At 40.4% G+C, this 18992-nt stretch overlaps 1 protein-coding gene across 1 annotated transcript; it reads right to left on the bottom strand.

The window, feature by feature from the left end:
• Positions 1-9215: 9215 nt before the first annotated feature.
• Positions 9216-18653, bottom strand: LOC103941313. Its single transcript, XM_048564085.1, is given in 19 exon segments — positions 9216-9662; positions 9749-9896; positions 9974-10217; positions 10306-10516; positions 10609-10766; positions 10949-11086; positions 11217-12602; positions 13405-13510; positions 13910-14078; positions 14124-14183; positions 15103-15166; positions 15230-15527; positions 15614-15761; positions 15858-16101; positions 16239-16449; positions 16543-16691; positions 17059-17178; positions 17288-18020; positions 18022-18653. Coding segments are annotated over 19 exon segments (5442 nt in total). The 5' UTR covers positions 18574-18653; the 3' UTR covers positions 9216-9359.
• Between the last annotated feature and the right edge of the window lie 339 nt (positions 18654-18992).

Raw genomic sequence — 18992 nt, 5'->3', positions numbered from 1 at the left:
GAGGGCGCTGACAAAGCGAGACATGAATGTTAAAATTATAAAGCTGCTAGGGTTTTGGTTCTTTGGGTTTCAGAACAAGCAAGTAGATAATAATAATGGTAGTTTATTCACATTCAAGTTCTACCTTACATGGACTACGTAATTTATACTACAATACAAGAGACTATTCTAGGAAGTCAACTATGAATGATTTACAAATATCAATCTACTCCTATAATCAAGGAAAGCAGCAATCTTAGGATGCTCCAAGATATTGTCGTTTAATACTCCCCCTCAAGGTGGAGTGTGAATGTCGATCACACCCATCTTGCCAAGCAAGGATCGAAACATAGCTTGTCCAAGTGGCTTGGTGAATATGTCGGCTAACTGTGCTCCAGAACGAACGTAAACAGCTGTGATGACCCCTGATTGAATGCGCTCACGAACAACATGACAATCAATCTCTATATGCTTGGTGCGCTCATGAAACACGAGATTGGTAGCTATATGCAGAGCAGCTTGATTGTCACAATATAGTTTTGCCGGCATATGATGTTCAACTCGTAGATCAACTAATAAATATTTCATCCATGTAAGCTCACATGTGGCAGAAGCCATAGCACGATACTCTGCTTCTGCTGAAGATCGAGAAACCGTAGTTTGTTTCTTAGTTTTCCAAGACACCAATGCACCTCCAAGAAATATACAATAACCTGTGACTGACCTTCTTGTAATTAAGCATCTAGCCCAATCGGCATTGCAATAACCAATCAACCTTAAGTCCCCATTTGAAGGAAATAGAAGTCCTTGTCCAGGTGCCCCTTTTAAGTATCGCAAGAGACGATGAATTGCTTCTAGATGTGGTTTCCTTGGTTGTTGCATGTATTGACTGAGTATATGGACTGAGTATGAAATCTCGGGCCTGGTGATTGTAAGGTCAATGAGTTTACCAACAAATCTTCTATACTTCGAGGCATCATGAAGAACTTGACCATCTGTTGGAGATAATTTTAAGTTTTCTTCCATGGGAAATTTTGCAGGTTTGCACCAAGTAAGCCAACTTCATTAAGAATATCCAGCGTGTATTTCCGTTGAGAGATGGAGATGCCTTGAGAAGACCGAGCCACTTCTACGCCAAGAAAGTATTTTAATGGTCCAAGATCCTTGATTCGAAAATGAGTGTGGAGAAATTGTTTGAGATCCCGAATAGCCATTTCATCATTACCTGTAATGATCATGTCATTGACGTAGATTAGTACGGCTGTGAATGAGTGATCACCTACCTTGGTGAACAAAGAGTAATCGACCTTGGACTGTTGATATTCGGCTTGATGTATGGCAGTGGAAAATGTGGAAAACCAACTACGGGAGGCTTGTTTGAGCCCGTAGAGTGACTTGTTGAGTCGGCATACATTATGCTCCCCCTGCCGACAAAGACCAGGAGGCAACTGCATATACACTTCTTCCTCAAGATTGCCATGGAGAAAGGCATTTTGGATGTCCATTTGGTGGAGAGACCAATGGCTAACAGAGGCGACGGCCAGAAGGCAACGGACAGTGATAAGCTTGGCAACCGAGGCGAACGTCTCAGTGTAGTCAAGACCTTCGCGTTGGGTGAAGCCTTTAGCAACAAGGCGAGCCTTATAACGTTCGACGGAACCATCAGAGTTGTACTTAATTTTATAGACCCATTTGCAACCAATGGCTTGATGACCTGGTGGAAGACGAGTGAGAGTCCAGGTGTTGTTTTGTTCAAGGGCAAGAAGCTCAGATTGCATGGCAGCTTGCCACTGAGGATCACCATGAGCCTGCTCAAAAGTGGTTGGTTTGACAAGGGCAGAAATACCACAAGCAAAGGAGCGATGGGATGAAGAAAGGTGAGCATAGGAAACATAGTGAGATAAGGGATAGTGAGTACCTGACATGGATGAGGAGTTAGAACCAGGAGCAAGCGATTGGACGTGATATAAGTGGTAGCCCTGGAGTCGCACAGAAGGTTTGGTGGGGCGGTGAGAGTGTCGGTGGGCAAGGGGAAGTGGGGAAGGTGGTGTCGGTGAAGTGAGAAGCATAGGAGGGGATGAATGTGGGGGGTTGGGCTCAGGAATAAGTGGGTCTATGGGAGGGGTGATAGTGGGAGGTGGTATGGACGTGTCAAGCTGAGGAGCCATGGGGTTGTCAGCGTGCGACGAGGGAAGGTACAAAGGTAATGTGCTGGGAAGATCAATGGTGGTAGTAGGAAGAGGTAAGACTAGACTATCGGTTTGGTGATCTGGTGGCTGAGAGATGAAAGGGAATTAATCTTCGTGAAAAACAACATCACGAGTAGTGGAAAATTTTTGTGTAGTAAGGTCATAAACACGATAACCTTTTTGACCAAGAGGGTATCCAACAAAAATGCATTTTTGAGCACGAGGATCAAACTTATGGGCGGGGGTGAGATTTGTGGCATAACATAAGCAACCAAAGACTCGAAGGTGGGTAAAATCTGGAGGTGTGTGATGCAAGAGTTCGAAAGGAGTTTTGTGATGGAAAAGAGGTGTGGGTAAACGGTTAATTAAGTAGCAAGCTGTTTGAACACTTTCCCCCCAAAAGGATAGAGGCAAATTAGCTTGAAATCTAAGTGCTCTCCCAACATTTAAGAGGTGGCGATTTTTCCTTTCAACGACCCCATTTTGTTGGGGAGTTGAGGGACAAGATGTGTGGAACACAATACCCTTGGTGTCAAAGAAAGGTCGTAAGGAAGTAAATTCAGCCCCATTATCTGCCCTAATGGTTTTAATCATGTAATTAAATTGTGTTTGAACCCAAGCGATAAAAGAACATAACAACCCTTGTGTTTCAGACTTTAAATGCATAAGATGAATCCAAGTATAACGAGAATAATCATCAACAATGGTTAAAAATATCGAGCCCTCGAATGGGAATTGACTCGATGAGGTCCCCAAATATCATAATGTATTAAATCAAAAGGTGCGTTAGATGAAATAAAACTTGATGGAAAAGATAACCGAGTTTGCTTGGCAAGAGGACAAACGTCACATGAATGGCTAGAATCAAACATGATGGTTAGAACTTGCTTGGTCAAAACTTGAAGGGGATCGGTAGATGGATGGCCTAAGCGTTGGTGCCAAAGGTTGGAATGTCGGCTTACGTTGTGAGCAAGGTAGGGGTTTTGTTCTTGCGACAAGTAATAGAGCCCATTATATCGCTTGCCTAGGCCAATCGTCCTCCTCGTATCCATGTCCTGTATCACACAAAAAGTGGGAAAGAAAATCACTATGTAGTGTAAGGACTCGGTGAGTTTGCTAACGGATAACAAATAAACGCGAAAATTAGGCACATGCAACACTTCATCAATTTTAATAGAAGGAGTGACTTGAACTGAACCAACAGATTCTATAATTGCCTTTCCCCCATTCGGCATTTGTACAGAATCAAATATGGACAAAGCTTTCTTCTCTAGTAAGTGAGGTGAATGAGAGATGTGGTCTGTTGCCCCACTATCAATGATCTAATAGTGGGTTTGAGTGGATAAAACTTTGGACATATTAGACATAGATGTACCTGCGACATTTGCAAAGTGTTGCGGGTTACCGTCAGGGTTGGTTTTCTTAAGCATTGCCATGATTTGATTGTATTCTTCAGTGGTAAACTTTGGCCCGTCACTGGTGGTTCCCTTGCAGTGCTGGTCACCAACTTTGGTGGCTTTATCATCAATTTGTACTTGGTTGGCTGCATGCTTCTTCTTGTTGGGGGTTGTTATTTTCTTGCCATGGTATTTATGCCCCGGCGGGAAGCCGTAAAGATAGAAGCAACGATCCACAGTGTGGTATTTTTGGTCACAATAGGAGCATTTAAAAGATGGGTTCCCTGAGTTTCCTCGTTGTGCAGCGGGTTCCTTGTTGCTTGTCATATTCATAGCATGCAAATTATTATTATTACGAGTGAGAGATACCTCTACTTGCTTCTCTTGTTGTAGGACAAGAGAGTATGTCTTCCGAGTGTCTGGAAGCGGCTGCATCAACAAGATTTGCCCACGTACTGCATCATAGGATTCATTCAATCCCATGAGAAACTGCATCACCCTTTCCTTCTCGTCTCATTCATTAATTTTCTTCAAGCCCCCACAAATGCACGTTGGAGGCTCATTATAGGACGTCAATTCATCCCATAGTGATTTCAACTTCGTGTAATAAACTAAGATCGATTGTTGCTCCTATCTGTATTCAACAATCTCTCTCTTAATTTGGTAAACACATGAATCGTTTCCCTGAGAAAAGCGATCATGCAAATCTGCCCACACATCTGCTGCTGATGTGTAGTAAGAAACACTGCTTGCGATGTCTTCATGCACAGAGTTCAGAATCCATGCAAGGACCATGTCGTTGCATCGTTGCCACAATGCAAATTGCTTGTCTGTTTCAGCAGGAGGGTCAATGGTTCCATCGACCAAGCCCAGTTTGTTCTTCGCGCTTAGACTGATGTGTATAGCACGGCACCATGTGCTGTAGTTGTCACCTTGAAGGGTTTTAGAGACCAAAATATTCCCAGGTTGATCAGAGGGATGTAGGAAGAACGGATTCGAGACGTCAGTAGCCATCTCTGTTGGTTTTGGATTGTCTGCCGGTTCACTCATGGTGATACCGTCTGTTTGATGTGTGCGGAAGCGTTCGATATTCAGAGTCACCAGAAACGGTGCGCTGATACCATGTTAAAATTATAAAGCTGCTAGGGTTTTGGTTCTTTGGGTTTCAGAACAAGCAAGTAGATAATAATAATGGTAGTTTATTCACATTCAAGTTCTACCTTACATGGACTACGTAATTCATACTATGATACAAGAGACTATTCTAGGAAGTCAACTATGAATGATTTACAAATATCAATCTACTCCTATAATCAAGGAAAGCAGCAATCTTAGGATGCTCCAAGATATTGTCGTTTAATAATGAATGCTTAATACTTGATCTCTGTAGGGGCAATTGTCAGAGTTCCCACCAGATATGTGGTGACTTTTGGGACCTCCAGCGGCTATATTATTGCGGGCGCATCCAAACCTTGTTTGTCTTCTTTTGCTCTCGAAACTGAAGCCAAGGCCTCTGCTTGCTGTCCTTTCAGCGATCGATAACAATTTCCAAGATGCGGCCTGTGAATCGGATTCGCAGGAGCTCATTAGAGGCATCAAGGGTGACTTCAAAAAGGGAAATTGGACCATCTTTCCCCTATTAATCGAAATTCGGAATCCCACTCATCGCTTTCATTCGATTAGCTGGCGGTGGATTCCTCGTCAAGCGAGTTTTGCAACCAATTGGGTTGCTTGGCATTGTAAAAGAGGGATGCGTTCAGATGTTTCGATCGTAAGGCCCCGTCCTCTCTAGTCCCAAAGATGGTCTCCCCTGCCCCTCTTAAGCTATGTGTACTTGAGATGGGTGAGGATAGTAGATTGGACCATTGCCCCGCTTTCGCGTTGTGCTCTGCTGTTTCTCCCCCGTCTTGGCTTCTGGGCGAGACCCTTTTTCCTCCCTTTTTCTAATTTTTGTATGCCGCTCTGTTTTGTTTCTTTGGTACTTTCCTTTTTCGGATGGTTGTTCTCTCTCCTGGGCTTTGTCCCTCCTGAAGATTCCCCTTTGGCCTAACAAAAAAAGATGGTAAAAGTTAAATTCATTAGTCTCACACGTGAGTCTTCATCGATATATCCGTTTGTATTTCTACAACTTTACATATCTGTATTTTGACCATACTGATATTTTAAACATTGATTGAATCCACTAACGGCTAACAGGCCCCAGTACACGTCAGTTAACAAATACACTTTTTATAATGAAAGAATTTCCATTGATTTTTTTTAGACGAAATTTCTATTGATTTTCAAGTCATGTCTTTATCAATTCTAATTGGATGATATTCAACTCAAATATTGTAAAAAAAAAAAAAAAAAAAAAAAATTGAAACTTGATCTTTTTATCTATAAATAAATTTTAAAGTAGACTAAAACGTAGAAATTTTGGATTTTGGGTCAAGCGATCACATAATTTTGGATTTTGGATTTAATATCTTAGTAAATAGAGTGTAGAGTTTCTACTCATAATAACAATTTATTTTAACAAAAAAAAAATATGTGACAATTTATATTTTAAATAAATATACTAATTTATTAAGCTAAGAACTTAATTTGAATTGTTCCATTTTATCCGTTTTAATCAGGTTTTTTTTAATTAAGAAGGGATTTTATTTTTCACTGTTAATTCAATGTTTTTACTTTTTATTCGCGCAACAGGCATGTGGTTTATTTTTTTTACCAACTCCGGTTTCGGGGGTGAGAAATCCTATACAACTGAAGGTTGCATGATGGGCAAGTTGAATCTCATTTCTATACAACTTTGGGTTGTGTGATGAGTTTGTAATAATTTAATATTATTAAAAATTCTAAAATAAATCATGATTTTTTTTTTCCGAAAGAATTAGAGTTGCCCGTGTAGCTCAAGCAGGAGTTTATTAAAAGGGTGTGATATTCACACATCCTATTTACTTTTCATACACCCTTCTAATTTTCGACCGTCAAATTAAATGAATTGAAGAAAATCAACTGATATAAATTAATAAGGGATGTATAAGAAGTAAAATACAGTGTGTGGATAGCACATTGATTATACAAAGAGAAATAACAGATGGAAGCGACAATATGAGAATAGTGAGTGGACTCACGCTTTGTTGAGTGTTCACAAAAATATCTAACTATACTATAGTGCTCAGCTAACGTGGAATAATATGACTGGCTTTTCGATACGTGAAACATGAGCTAAAGAAACCTCCTAAGTCCACGGCCAAGTGATCAAGTATAGTCATAATTAGTTTTATTTGGCTAACCCAGCATAAGAAGGAAATTCAAACACGAAAATTTTAATGTGTTTCTAGATCATTAATATATGAATGAGAGATGGTAGTTAGCAAATGTGCTAGTGGTGGTGGTCCTAAAGACAAGGATAATGGTAAGAAGCAGCAAAGGCGATAGTGGGTAGCAGTGGTGATAATGGTAATGTGATGACGGTAGCAGTGATGATGTTGTGTGGTGGTGGAGGGTATGATGAGTGAGTGGTGGTGTTGATGGTAATGATGTTGTATGGTGGCGGCAAAAATGATAGTGATGATGGTGGGAGGTGGTTGCGGCAACGGCGGTGGGATGATGATCGGTTGTGGTGATGAGAGATGTTGAGAATGTATGAAATGACTGATTTGGGACTTTTATATCATTTTCTTGGTATGGCTGTGATACAAATTGAAAACAACATTTTCATAAGTCAAAAGAAGTATGCATTGACTCTATTGAATAAGTTTGGATTACAACAATGCAAGCCCTTGAGTATCCCTTTGGTGACAAGTGATAAATTATGCATAGATAATGACAGTGACCCTACAGATGAGAATCAATATAGGCAAATTGTGGGAAATCTGTTGAACCTAATTGCTACAAGGCTAGACATAATATTTGCAGCTAGCTTACTAATGAGATTCATGCATTGCCCATCTAAGAAACATTATGGGATAGCCAAAAAAGTCTTGAGGTATATACAAGGTACAATTGATTATGGTATTGAATATCAAAAAGGAAATGAGGTAGTGTTGATAGTGTACAGTGATAGTGATTGGATTGGGAACCAAGATGACATGAAAAACACCTCTGGCTATGCTTTCTCCTTTGGTAGTGGTGTCTTTTCTTGCGCATCAATCAAGCAACATAGTGTAGCCCTTTCCACAATAGAAGCTGAGTATGTCAGTGCAAGTGAGGCAACTACTCAAGCTATATGGTTGAGGTTTGTGCTCAAAGACTTTGGAGAATTGCAAACAGAAGCTGGACCATTGATGGTAGATAATACTTATGCCATTGCAATCACAAAAAAAAATCCAGTGTTTCACCAAAAGACTAAGCACATCAATTGCAGGTATCATTTTATTCGTGAAGCTTTGCAAGATGGTGTTATTGATCAAAGATACTGCAAGTCTGAGCAGCAAGTAGTTGATATATTCACAAAGGCACTACCAAAAGATCGATTCAATTATTTGAGAGGGCTGCTGGGAGTTAAACCAATTAACAATTTAGAAGGGAATGTTGAAATGCAAATTCTTCACTGGTTTAATTTAAGGAAGTTTTAACGAAACACTCCCGATACTGTTTAGTTTTAATGAAAATAAAAAGTCACTCTTGGTACTATTCACTTACAACACCTTTTTGTCATTTTAATTAAAACTCAAAGTTTTAAAGTTATTTTCATTAGTTTTTCTTTAATTTAATTCATAGCAACCATGTTTTGCTTCAATTAAGTTTGCCAAGTGTAAGGTCCTGATTTAATCTTTGTTTGTAGGACTTATATGTCTCAGATTAGGACAAGTGTCATGCTAATATTGCTGACTCAAATGTAAGGCTGTGATGCCATCCAAATACATGTAAATGGAAATATTTCCGTTGGGAATGTATGAATATGTGTGCACTGCCATGATTTGTGCAGCAACGAACTTCTCTCTCTAAAAACTCCATTTCCCTCTCTTTCTAGAAATCTAGCTTTCTCTGAGATTGTTCATGTCTGTGATTGCTTATTTTCCTGTGAAATTACAATTTCTGATATGAATTCTAACAACAACCAATTGCGCACTTACCAAAACACCGTGCCTCTTTCTATTGTTATTGTACGGGAAAATCTGGCGGAGGAGCCCGAAGTTACAAGAGGGAAGTGATTCAGAATTATGCCAAGGGCTTTCCTCCTATATATCTAGACGTTTTGCAGCACTCAGATCTTTCAACATTGACATGGGCTCCACTAATGTTCAGGTACCCGTGGCAGGTAGTATTGGGGAATCTAGGCAAGCAAAACATCACGGTGGCTGGAGACGCCATGCTTTCCATGACACCTGATTTAGGACGAGGAGGTTGCTAGGCATCGGAAGATGCAGTGGTATTAGGCAGATACATGGGGACATCCTTCATACAAAATGGAAGACTTGTGCCAAAAGAGATGGACAATGTGATTGGAAAATGCGTTGAAGAAAGAAGGTGGCATTTCACCTTCTCAATTGCAGGATCATATTTAGCATGACGGGCCAGCAGGCAGGGTCCGGAAGGGGTATGAAGTTCTTAAGGGATGCCGTAATATACAGGTTCATTTACATTAAAATTCTAAAATTTACGCGTTATGATTGTGGAAACTTGATTTCTAGCTGGTGTATTTCATTTTCCGCAAGAATGAAGAGGATCCAAGTCATAAATTTATAATGTTACAGAGTATTTTGAACAATAGTTGATAAATTGACAGCGAAGATGTAATCTGAGATGCATAGCTTAATAACAGTACAAACCAATTTTAAAACAAAATAAAAAAAAAGGAGCCTTAACGAGCCTCCAAATGCGTAATGGATACTTCGTTGGTAGAAGATGTTTGGTTATTTGAAGACAGACCTGCTTCATATGATTCATTTTCGATAAAGAAACCAGGCTGTTTAGGCTGAGCCAATGCACCATCACTTCCCAACATTATAACTACAGATGCCATGCTTGGCCTATCCTCAGGTTCATGCTGCACGCATAAGAGACTAACATGGACGCAACGTAACATTTCCGATAGAGAAAGCGAATTTCGTAAACCTGTGTCAATCACTTCCAAAGGCCTTCCTTCGTTCCATAATCGCCATGCCTGAAAAACGTCAAAGCTCCTTCCTTAAGTACACATTTAATGGGCTCTAATATGTAAGAAAAAGTAATTTTACTCCTGATACTTGCATGTCCAATAAGGTTATGGCTGTTTTTATTGTAGAATCCCTTGTTTTTCGTTCCGCTAATGATCTCTAGCACCAGTATACCGAAGCTAAAGACATCGGATTTCACAGAAAATTGTCCATCAACGGCATATTCAGGTGCCATGTAACCGCTGTAGAAAGTAGAAACATCATTAGAAGTGAGAACAAAATAAACCTTGGTGAGTCCATGAGGGTAATACAAACTTACTATGTTCCAACCACTCTGTTTGTATTTCCACCAGCCTGATCTCCTCCAACTAATATTCTAGCCAAGCCAAAGTCTGAAATTTTCGGATTCATCTCATTATCAAGCAATACATTACTTGCTTTGAGATCTCGATGAATAATCCTTAGCCTGGAATCTTGATGGAGGTAGAGGAGACCGCGAGCAATTCCGCAAATAATGTGGAAACGTTTAGGCCAATCTATGAGTAGTTCTTCTCTGGTTCTATCTGTCAAGTTCAAAAAAAATCCAACTTCAGTGCCCTATACGAATGCAGTTAGTTCTAACTAAATTTATAGGGTTCCAAAGGTCCAAACCGAAAATTGAGGAGTCTAGGCTTCCATTGGGCATGTATTCATAAATCAGCATTTTCTCCTCTCCATGAATACAACCACCAAGAAGCTTTACCAGATTTCGGTGCTGAAGTTTGGCAATCAGTACGACTTCATTCATGAACTCATCCAATCCTTGACCAGAACTTCTAGAAAGCCTCTTCACTGCGATTTCTTGTCCATCTGCTAGTGTTCCCTGAAAATTAACACTGCATCAAATATTGCAAAATTCACTATAGTGATTCCTTGTTATCCTGAGCCTTGCTGTAAAGAAAGTTACAAATTTACCCTGTAAACAGGTCCAAAGCCACCTTCTCCTAGCTTGTTTTCAGTTGAAAAGTTTTCTGTTGCACTAGCTATTTCATTCCAGTTGAAGAGTGGGAACTCTAGGTTCTCTTTTCCTTCCACTTCATTGCTCTGATCTCTTTCTTCTAATTCTGTTTTTTCTGTTGTGATATACTTCATGTAAGCAAAATGAAAAATATATATGAAGATGCAATAAATATTAGTTCAATCAATTTAAATAGGAACAAATTTTTCATCTCTTTCTCTCAGATGCTCATATCAAGTATACAATAAACTAAAACCAGAAAGTGTTAAGCAAGGATGGTCGGATTAGTTTACTAACCTCTTAGGTTTTTCCTCCTTCGCCAAATGTATCCAACCAACAGAATTCCTGAAAACACTACTGTGATTGCAACTACAACTATCAATGGTGTCTTCCATTTACCATCATTTCCTTCTTCATGGTTGCCGGATGAAGTACCTGAGAAGGAAGGTGAACTACCATTTAACTCTGTAGAAGCAAATGTAAATCTTCCCTAAACGCAACGGAAAAGTAAGTGAACTACATGGCAGATAAATGCATTTAACAAGCAACTATTGTTACTTTTTACCAAAAGCTAATTCTGACGCTGACAATCGAACATATAGATCCGGCCCAGCAGTCACAAGCTCCCTGATATCTAGTAGATCACCAAACCAAATGGCGCAGCCAGTACCTCCGCTCATATCCGAGCTCGTATAAGCCGTACAAGAACAGTTGCCCAAGCATTTTGCTCTGCATTCGTTGAGATTCATACTTCGGTTCACCCAAGAGTGCGTAGTATCGGGCAACTTTAGGCTAGTGAAATTAAGAAAACCATCCTTATCCTTTTCTTGGCAGCTTAAAGGTTTGTTGCGCACACATCCAAGAGACCAGTCGGTCAAGTTCCCTTTTCCTTGAGACTTAGGCCTAAATCCTTTCAGACATTGGCAGACCTGATTATTGTCAAAAGTGCATTTTCCATTGGCTCCACAGAGGTGATACTGATCGCACTGCTCCCTAGGCCTCGACGAAAACTCCCCCCAACGTGGATCTATGTCATCCCAATAATAGCGAGCACATTTACCGACGGTTTGGTTCAAAACTATTCTTGAGATGATCTGAACTTTATGTTTGTATGTGTAGTACACTTCATCGTCAGTGTACACAAAGTTGAAAGCGAAACGGGAACTAGGCTTTTCTGGTGCACCACAGAATGTCAGGTTATTCCATAGGCTACTACGGTAGAACCTTGCAGTTCCATTCCGAATAAATGCTTGCGGGTATGCTTCAAGTTCCATTTCAATCCCATAAGTGACGTTACCTGGACACGGGTCTTCTGCATTTTTCCATGCTGACAAACGCCGTTTTAGACCGGTCCTCAAGTCCCATCCCAACTTCATTCCTGGTAACAGTGTATCGGACGGATAATCGAAGCTTTGCCACAAGTAGGCTCCTGAATTTCCATCTTTCACATCTCTTACCACCAAATTTCCAGAATCTAATAGCTGCACCGTTGCACTTTGGGCGCGTTTAACTATGTTCGTCGACCAAACAACACTCTTATTCTGACCAAACAACACAAGATTGCCGGTTATGTCTAACATTAATGTGCCGGACGAGTCGTTGATTGGTTTACATCTGTTTGCAACCCAAACAACAGCTCTTACCGGGACATTCTTGATCCAAATTCCCAAGTAAGTATTCCTGGAACTACCTGGACTGAAGAAACCAAGCTCAAAGCTTCCATCGTTTGAAACCAAGGTCGTTCCATTACGGATAGACTGCGATGGACCGATGCTGTCAACTGCAAGGGAAATTGTGGACAGCAGAAAGAGGAAATTAGTGCCGATGAGCAGAAAACCGCAACCCCCCATTGAATTCTTTTGGTTCTTTGAGCTCTCTCCCTTAATGGTAATGGCGTCGCTCAAGTTAAAGATATAATCAAGAAGAGAACACCATTGTGGATCAGTCGTTTTTCATCCCACCTCAGACAGGCAAATAATCGTGCAGAAGTCAGAACATGGTTGGCCCCGTCAAAACTAGATTTTTTTAATTTTTAATTTTTATGTCGCTTTCTGCTTCATCTATATTAATGTTAATTGATGGACGCGTCAATTCGTGAGACCCTACCAGTAGCAAACTGCTGCAAGGATTTAATTACGATCTCGTTGTACTTTAAAATATTAATCTCATATATTTACTACTATTTCATTTGGATTTTATGCAACCCTTACTTAATCGGTTAAATTGACTGTTAAGAGTGATGTGACAAATATACGATCCATTTTTTTGATCGGCAAATAAAAAATAATTGAATATTTAAAAATTAATTTATAAATAAACCTAAATTAAAATAAAGTGGACCTCACCCAGAAATTTGTTCTTGTGTCATCGTTCATCCAACACTGCCATCGCCGATTGGAGCCTCGGCGACTTCACACCATTGTTACCATCACTCCTCAACGGCGAGTAATTCGCCTTTTTCTTCTCGATTCTAACCCCCTTAGCACCGCCGTCGTCGCAAATTGGAGCCTTGCAACCGCCCTCCTCATCCTCAAATCCACGGCCTCGCCACGGCGGCTCCGGCGATGTGACCTATGGCGCATTCAGCTGCATAGCCGTTTGACGGCGGAGCTCGTCGAGATCAGTGGGAACAGAGGGAAAGGTGAACTTATAGATGATGGTAGGTGGGTGGGGATTGGATGTCCCGCTGCGATGCCCGATCCAAGAAGTTTTTGGTTCAAACTCTCGCTGAATCAGGTCGCAACTGGAATTACCCGATGACACCAACTCCCGCCGGCCACCATTCTTCCAGATCCACCCGCCAGCTTCGTCGAGCCACCCTTCCTCGTTAATACTTCGACTCCTCCCACCCCCGTCTATCTGTGACCCCACCCATCCTCGTTAGAAATCAAACAGCTAAAATCACTTTTCTCCCAACTAACGTAAACCCTCGCCTTCGCCCTGCTAGCTACCACAAACACTGCTCTCACAAATTAGTGAAATCACAACCGCCGTTGATTGAAAAATTCCATGGCTTTCTGAAGCAAATAAAACTTGGGTTGCAGAGAGAGAACCCCAAAAAAATCCCAATTCAACGAAATGGTTGTCCTGGAGACGAAATCTCAAATCCCCATTTGTGGGAAATTAAGAGGCTTGGGTTGTGGGTTTGCAATGATGCACAACTATTGGCTGAAGAATGGATTATTGGTTGTTACAGTGTTGGTGGTTGGAGAAAAAAATAGAGGAATGTGGGGGTGGGGTGGGGCGGGGCGGAGTTACCTTTCTGTCTTCGACACCCACATGGTGGTCATGGTAGGGAAGAAGTTCAATGTTGGCGAGGTAGCAGGGAGGAAGAACCGCGAGATTTAGGTCGTCGGAGATTGGGCTCGACGTCGTGGTCACGGCAGCAGCCATGGTCTGCGTTTTCCGGCGAGAACCAGCTGGATAGCTGGGTACCAAGTTTGAAGGGGTGGTTTATATGGACTGGAATCACCTCCGCATCTCAGCGTCCGGAGCAAACTGAGCAAAACATTCCATCCCTCCATTTTTGATCCTGTGGCCAGAAAGTAATCAATATTGAAAAATTCTCGCGCAAAAGAAGGCAAGATGAAAATGGAAGGATGAGATGTTTTAGTCAGGTTGCTCCGTAGGCTGAGATGCAGAGGTGATCCCAGTCCGGTTTGTAATTTACTTTTTAGTCTACGTGGACGTATTTGACTGCCACATCAACAAGAATGTGACATCCACAGTTGGCACATCATCATTTAACGATCAAATTAACAATTAACGGATATATGAAATTAAAATGAAATAATAGTAAATGTATGGAATTGAAATGTTTTAAAAATATTGTATAAAATTACAATTGGATTTAAACCTGAAAAAGTCTACAATTTCCACGTTTATTTGACGTTTGAACGAGGATGGATGTAGCAGTGGTGCTGAGCAAAGACCGGGTCTTGCCTAGTTTGTGGATACTATGCATATTGGTCGCAAATACAGCAACATCGGCATGATCAACCATTGCACTGTTTTGTTAAAGACGACTTGCATACTAGTCAACGGAGGTTGGCCGTGCCCGCCTCCGGGAGAGAAACCACAAGGGGCTTCTCAATTATGTAACGAAGTCTTAGCAGTTGTCGCTATATGGTCTTCTAGCCCGATTATCAATCAAAAGAATCATTTCTAATCTTGTCTTTAACTTGTACAAAACTGACACTTGTAAATATGACCATACAGGACGCTAAGCAACATTTTAGTCACAAACGTGAAATTTCTTGTAATTAAATATCAAACTTGATTTCGAGTTAGTTCATTTCATTTCCGTAAGAAAGATGACAGTCTAAATTCTCTTAACAGAAATAAATTATTGGATCGCCTTCTAACAAGGATCGACGAGAGACAGTAATCTAAGAACAAAAAGACTTTATGGAGCCTACTAGCTACTACATACATTTATATTTTCACATAACTTTGCTGCTTTGTAGACAAGGCTTATTTTGAACAGTAGTTGATAGCTAAGCATATAGATGTAGTCTGAGGCGAACAGCTAAATAAGCAGTATGAACCAATTTTACAACGAATAAAACGATCTTTAACGAGCCTCCAAAAGCGTGATTGATAATTCGTTGGTAGAAGATGTTTGATTATCTGAACACGGACCTGCTTCATATGCTTTCTTTTCGATAAAGAAACCAGGTTGTTTAGGCTGAGCCAATGCACCAGCACTTCCCAACATTATAACCACAGATGCCATGCTAGGCCTATCCTCAGGTTCATGTTGAACACATAAGAGACTAACATGGATGCAACGTAACACTTCCGATAGAGAACTCGAATTTCCTAAACCTGTATCAATCACTTCCAAAGGCCTGCCTTCGTTCCATAATTGCCATGCCTGAAAAACATCAAAGCTCCTTCATCAATTACACATTTAATAGGGTCTAATATGTAAGACAAAGAAATTTTAAGCCTGATACTTGCATGCCCAATAAGGTTCTGGCTGTTTTTATTGTAGAATGCCTTGTTTTTCCTTCCACTAATGATCTCTAGCATCAATATACCGAAGCTAAAGACATCCGATTTCACAGAAAATAGTCCATCGACTGCATATTCAGGTGCCATGTAACCGCTGTAGAAAGTACAAACATCATATAGAAGTAAGAACAAAATAAACCATTGGTAAAAATTAGAAGTAGATCATAGAAACAGGGTAATACAAGCTTACTATGTTCCAACAACTTTCTTTGTATTTCCACCAGCCTGATCTCCTCCAACTAAGGTTCTAGCCAATCCAAAGTCTGAAATTTTTGGATTCATTTCATTATCAAGTAAAACATTACTTGCTTTGAGATCTCTATGAATAATCCTTAGCCTGGAATCTTGATGGAGGTAGAGCAGACCGCGAGCAATTCCGCAAATAATGTTGAAGCGCGTAGGCCAATCTAAGACTTGTTCTTCTCTGGTTTTATCTGGCAGTTTAACAAAAATCGAATTTTATTTCTATATAAAAAAAAAATGCTCCAAAATCTATTTATGAAATTATTCTAGAGCTATTAAAAATAATAGTTAATTCTGTCTAAACTTATAAGGTTCCGAAGATACAAACCAAAAATAAAGGAATCAAGGCCTCCGTTGGGCATGTATTCATAAATCAGCATTTTCTCCTCTCCTTGAACACAGCATCCAAGAAGCTTTACAAGATTTCGGTGCTGGAGCTTGGCAATCAGTATGACTTCATTCATGAACTCACTCGATCCTTGGCCAGAACTTGTCGAAAGCCTCTTCACAGCAATTTCCTGTCCATCTGCTAGCGTCCCCTGGAAATTCACCGTATTTCGAAATTGAGAAACTTGGAATGAAGTAATTCTTTGTTCATTTGGCCCTTACTATGAACAAAATTAAAAATTTACCTTGTAAACAGGTCCAAAGCCACCTTCTCCGAGCTTGTTATCACTTGAAAAGTTATCGGTGGCACTTGCTAATGTGGTCAGGTCAAAGACCGGAAGCTCCAGTTCCCCCTCTGGTTCCCCTTCATTGTTCCGATCCCTTTCTCTTATTTCTGTTTTCTCTCATATGGTAGAAATGGGATTAATTTTAGCTCAGCTATAGCATATAAGTATGTCTTATCAAACTAAAACTTACATATGCCGATGGAATATGTACTGGTTTAACCATATCTCTTCTAACCAAATTAAACTCATCCAATAAGAATCGAACATCGGTGAATATTTAGATATCCGCTCACAAGTAAGAGTAAGCAAACTGAAGCTCATACAGGCACTATGAAGATGAAATATTTACTAGTTTAACCATATCCCTTATACGCAAATGATACACCATAGAAATCTAACTTCCCTTCTTTCAAATACTCATCCAAGTAAAATCAAACAGCGTTCACAAATGATTTGCAAAGACGGTCAATGTACCTTTTAATTCTGTCTTTCTTCGGTGAAAGTAATAATAACATCCAAGTAACAGCATTCCAGAAAACACTACTCCTGCGAGAACTCCAACTATAATTGCTTTCTTCGCCTTGTCATCATTTTCTTCATCATGATTGTGAGATGCAATAAAGATAAATTAAAATTGCAGCCAATGAATTATTTAAACAAAAAAAAAGAAGATAAAAGTAACTCATGTTACAAAGTTTCTTACCTAACTCTGAAGCTGGCATTCGAACATGTATATCCTGTCCAGAAGCTGAAAACTGCCTGATATCTATTAGATCACCATACCAGATGGCGCAGCCAGTACCTCCTCTTATATCCGAGCTTGTATAAGCCATACAGGAACAGTTGTTCAAGCATTTCGCTCTGCACTCCTTCAGATTTATACTTTTGTTCACCCAAGAATGTGTAGTTTCTGGCAATTTCATGCCGGACAATTTGATAAACCCATCTTTATGTTTTTCCTGGCAACTCAGGGGCTTCTTGCGCTCACATCCTAGAGACCAGTCCATCAAGTTCCATCTTTCTTGAGACTTAGGCTTGAATCCTTTTAGACATTGGCAGACTGGATTCTCACCAATGAGACAATTTCCGTTGGCTCCACAGAGGCCATAATGATCACACATGTCCCTAGGTACCGTTGAATATGCCCTCCAAGTTTTTTCCGCTTCAATCCATGTTAAGCGATCACGCGTACTCGTGGTTTGGTTCATAACCAATCTTGAGATTACAGACTTATCTAGAAGGGTGTACATGTAGTACACTTCATCGTCATTATACACAAAGTTGAAACTATAAAGTGGATTAGGCATTAATTCTGGTGCACCACTAAATCTTAGGCCATTCCATGGGCCAGAACGATAGTATTTTACAGTGCCTTTAAGAAAATATGCCTCGGGGTATATGACGTTCCATCTCGAGCTGTCCTGAGTTTTTCCAAATGAAATCTCCCGGACATGGGTCTTCTGAGTTTTTCCATGCTGATAAATTACGATTTAGATCCGTCCTCGAGTCCCATCCCAACTTCATTCCTGGTAACAACGTATCAGATGGATAGTCAAAGCTTTGCCATAAATAGATTCCTGCCCCTGCATCTCTTAGCACCAAATTCCCGGAATCTAAGAGCTCTACCGTTGCACTTTTGGGCTCTTCAACTAAGCTCGTTGACCAAACTACACTCTTATTCTGACCCAACAGCACAAGATCCCCTTTCCCGTTTATCGTCAACATGCCGGAAGAATCATTAATGGGGTTGCATCTGTTTGCCACCCAAACAACAGTTTGGACCGGGATGTTCTTATACCAAATACCCAAGTAACGGTTCTTGGAACTACCCGGACTGAAGAAACCAAGCTCAAAGCTTCCACCTTTTGCAACCAAGGTCGTGCCATCACGAATAGACTGCGATGGACCAATGCTGTCAACTGCAAAGGAAATTGTGGACAGCAGAAGGAGCAAGTTAGTACAGATGAGCAGAAAACCAAAACCCCCCATTGAATTCCTTTGGTTTTTGAACTCAATGCCTAATGGTAATCGTATTCTTCAAGTCGAAGATATAATCAGAACAAAAAGACTGTTGTGATTCAGTCATTTTCCATCCAAATGCATACGACAAATAATTGTGGATATATTATTATGCTTAATTGCTTATCCTTCGCCAACATAGCAGAATCTGGAATGATCAACGGTTGCCCTGGATTTTATAAAGATGACGTGCCTACCAGTCAACAGAGGGTAGCCGTGCGCACTTTTGGCCTTCCAGAAGACTGAAGAGAGAAAACACTAGGGTCTTATTAACTACATATGTGTCAATTCGTCGCAGTTGTTGGTATATGGCCTTCTCCCAAATTATCAACCACAAGAATCCTTTTTAATCTTATCTTTGACTTGTATGAAACTGGTAGGCCGGGAAC

Source organism: the organism of the source record quoted next, unplaced genomic scaffold, assembly GCF_019419815.1.
Source record: "Pyrus x bretschneideri cultivar Hongxiangsu unplaced genomic scaffold, Pyrus_bretschneideri_v1 Contig38, whole genome shotgun sequence".
NCBI classification, from domain to species: Eukaryota; Viridiplantae; Streptophyta; class Magnoliopsida; order Rosales; family Rosaceae; genus Pyrus; species Pyrus x bretschneideri.
This window is presented reverse-complemented; position numbering and strand designations above follow the sequence as displayed.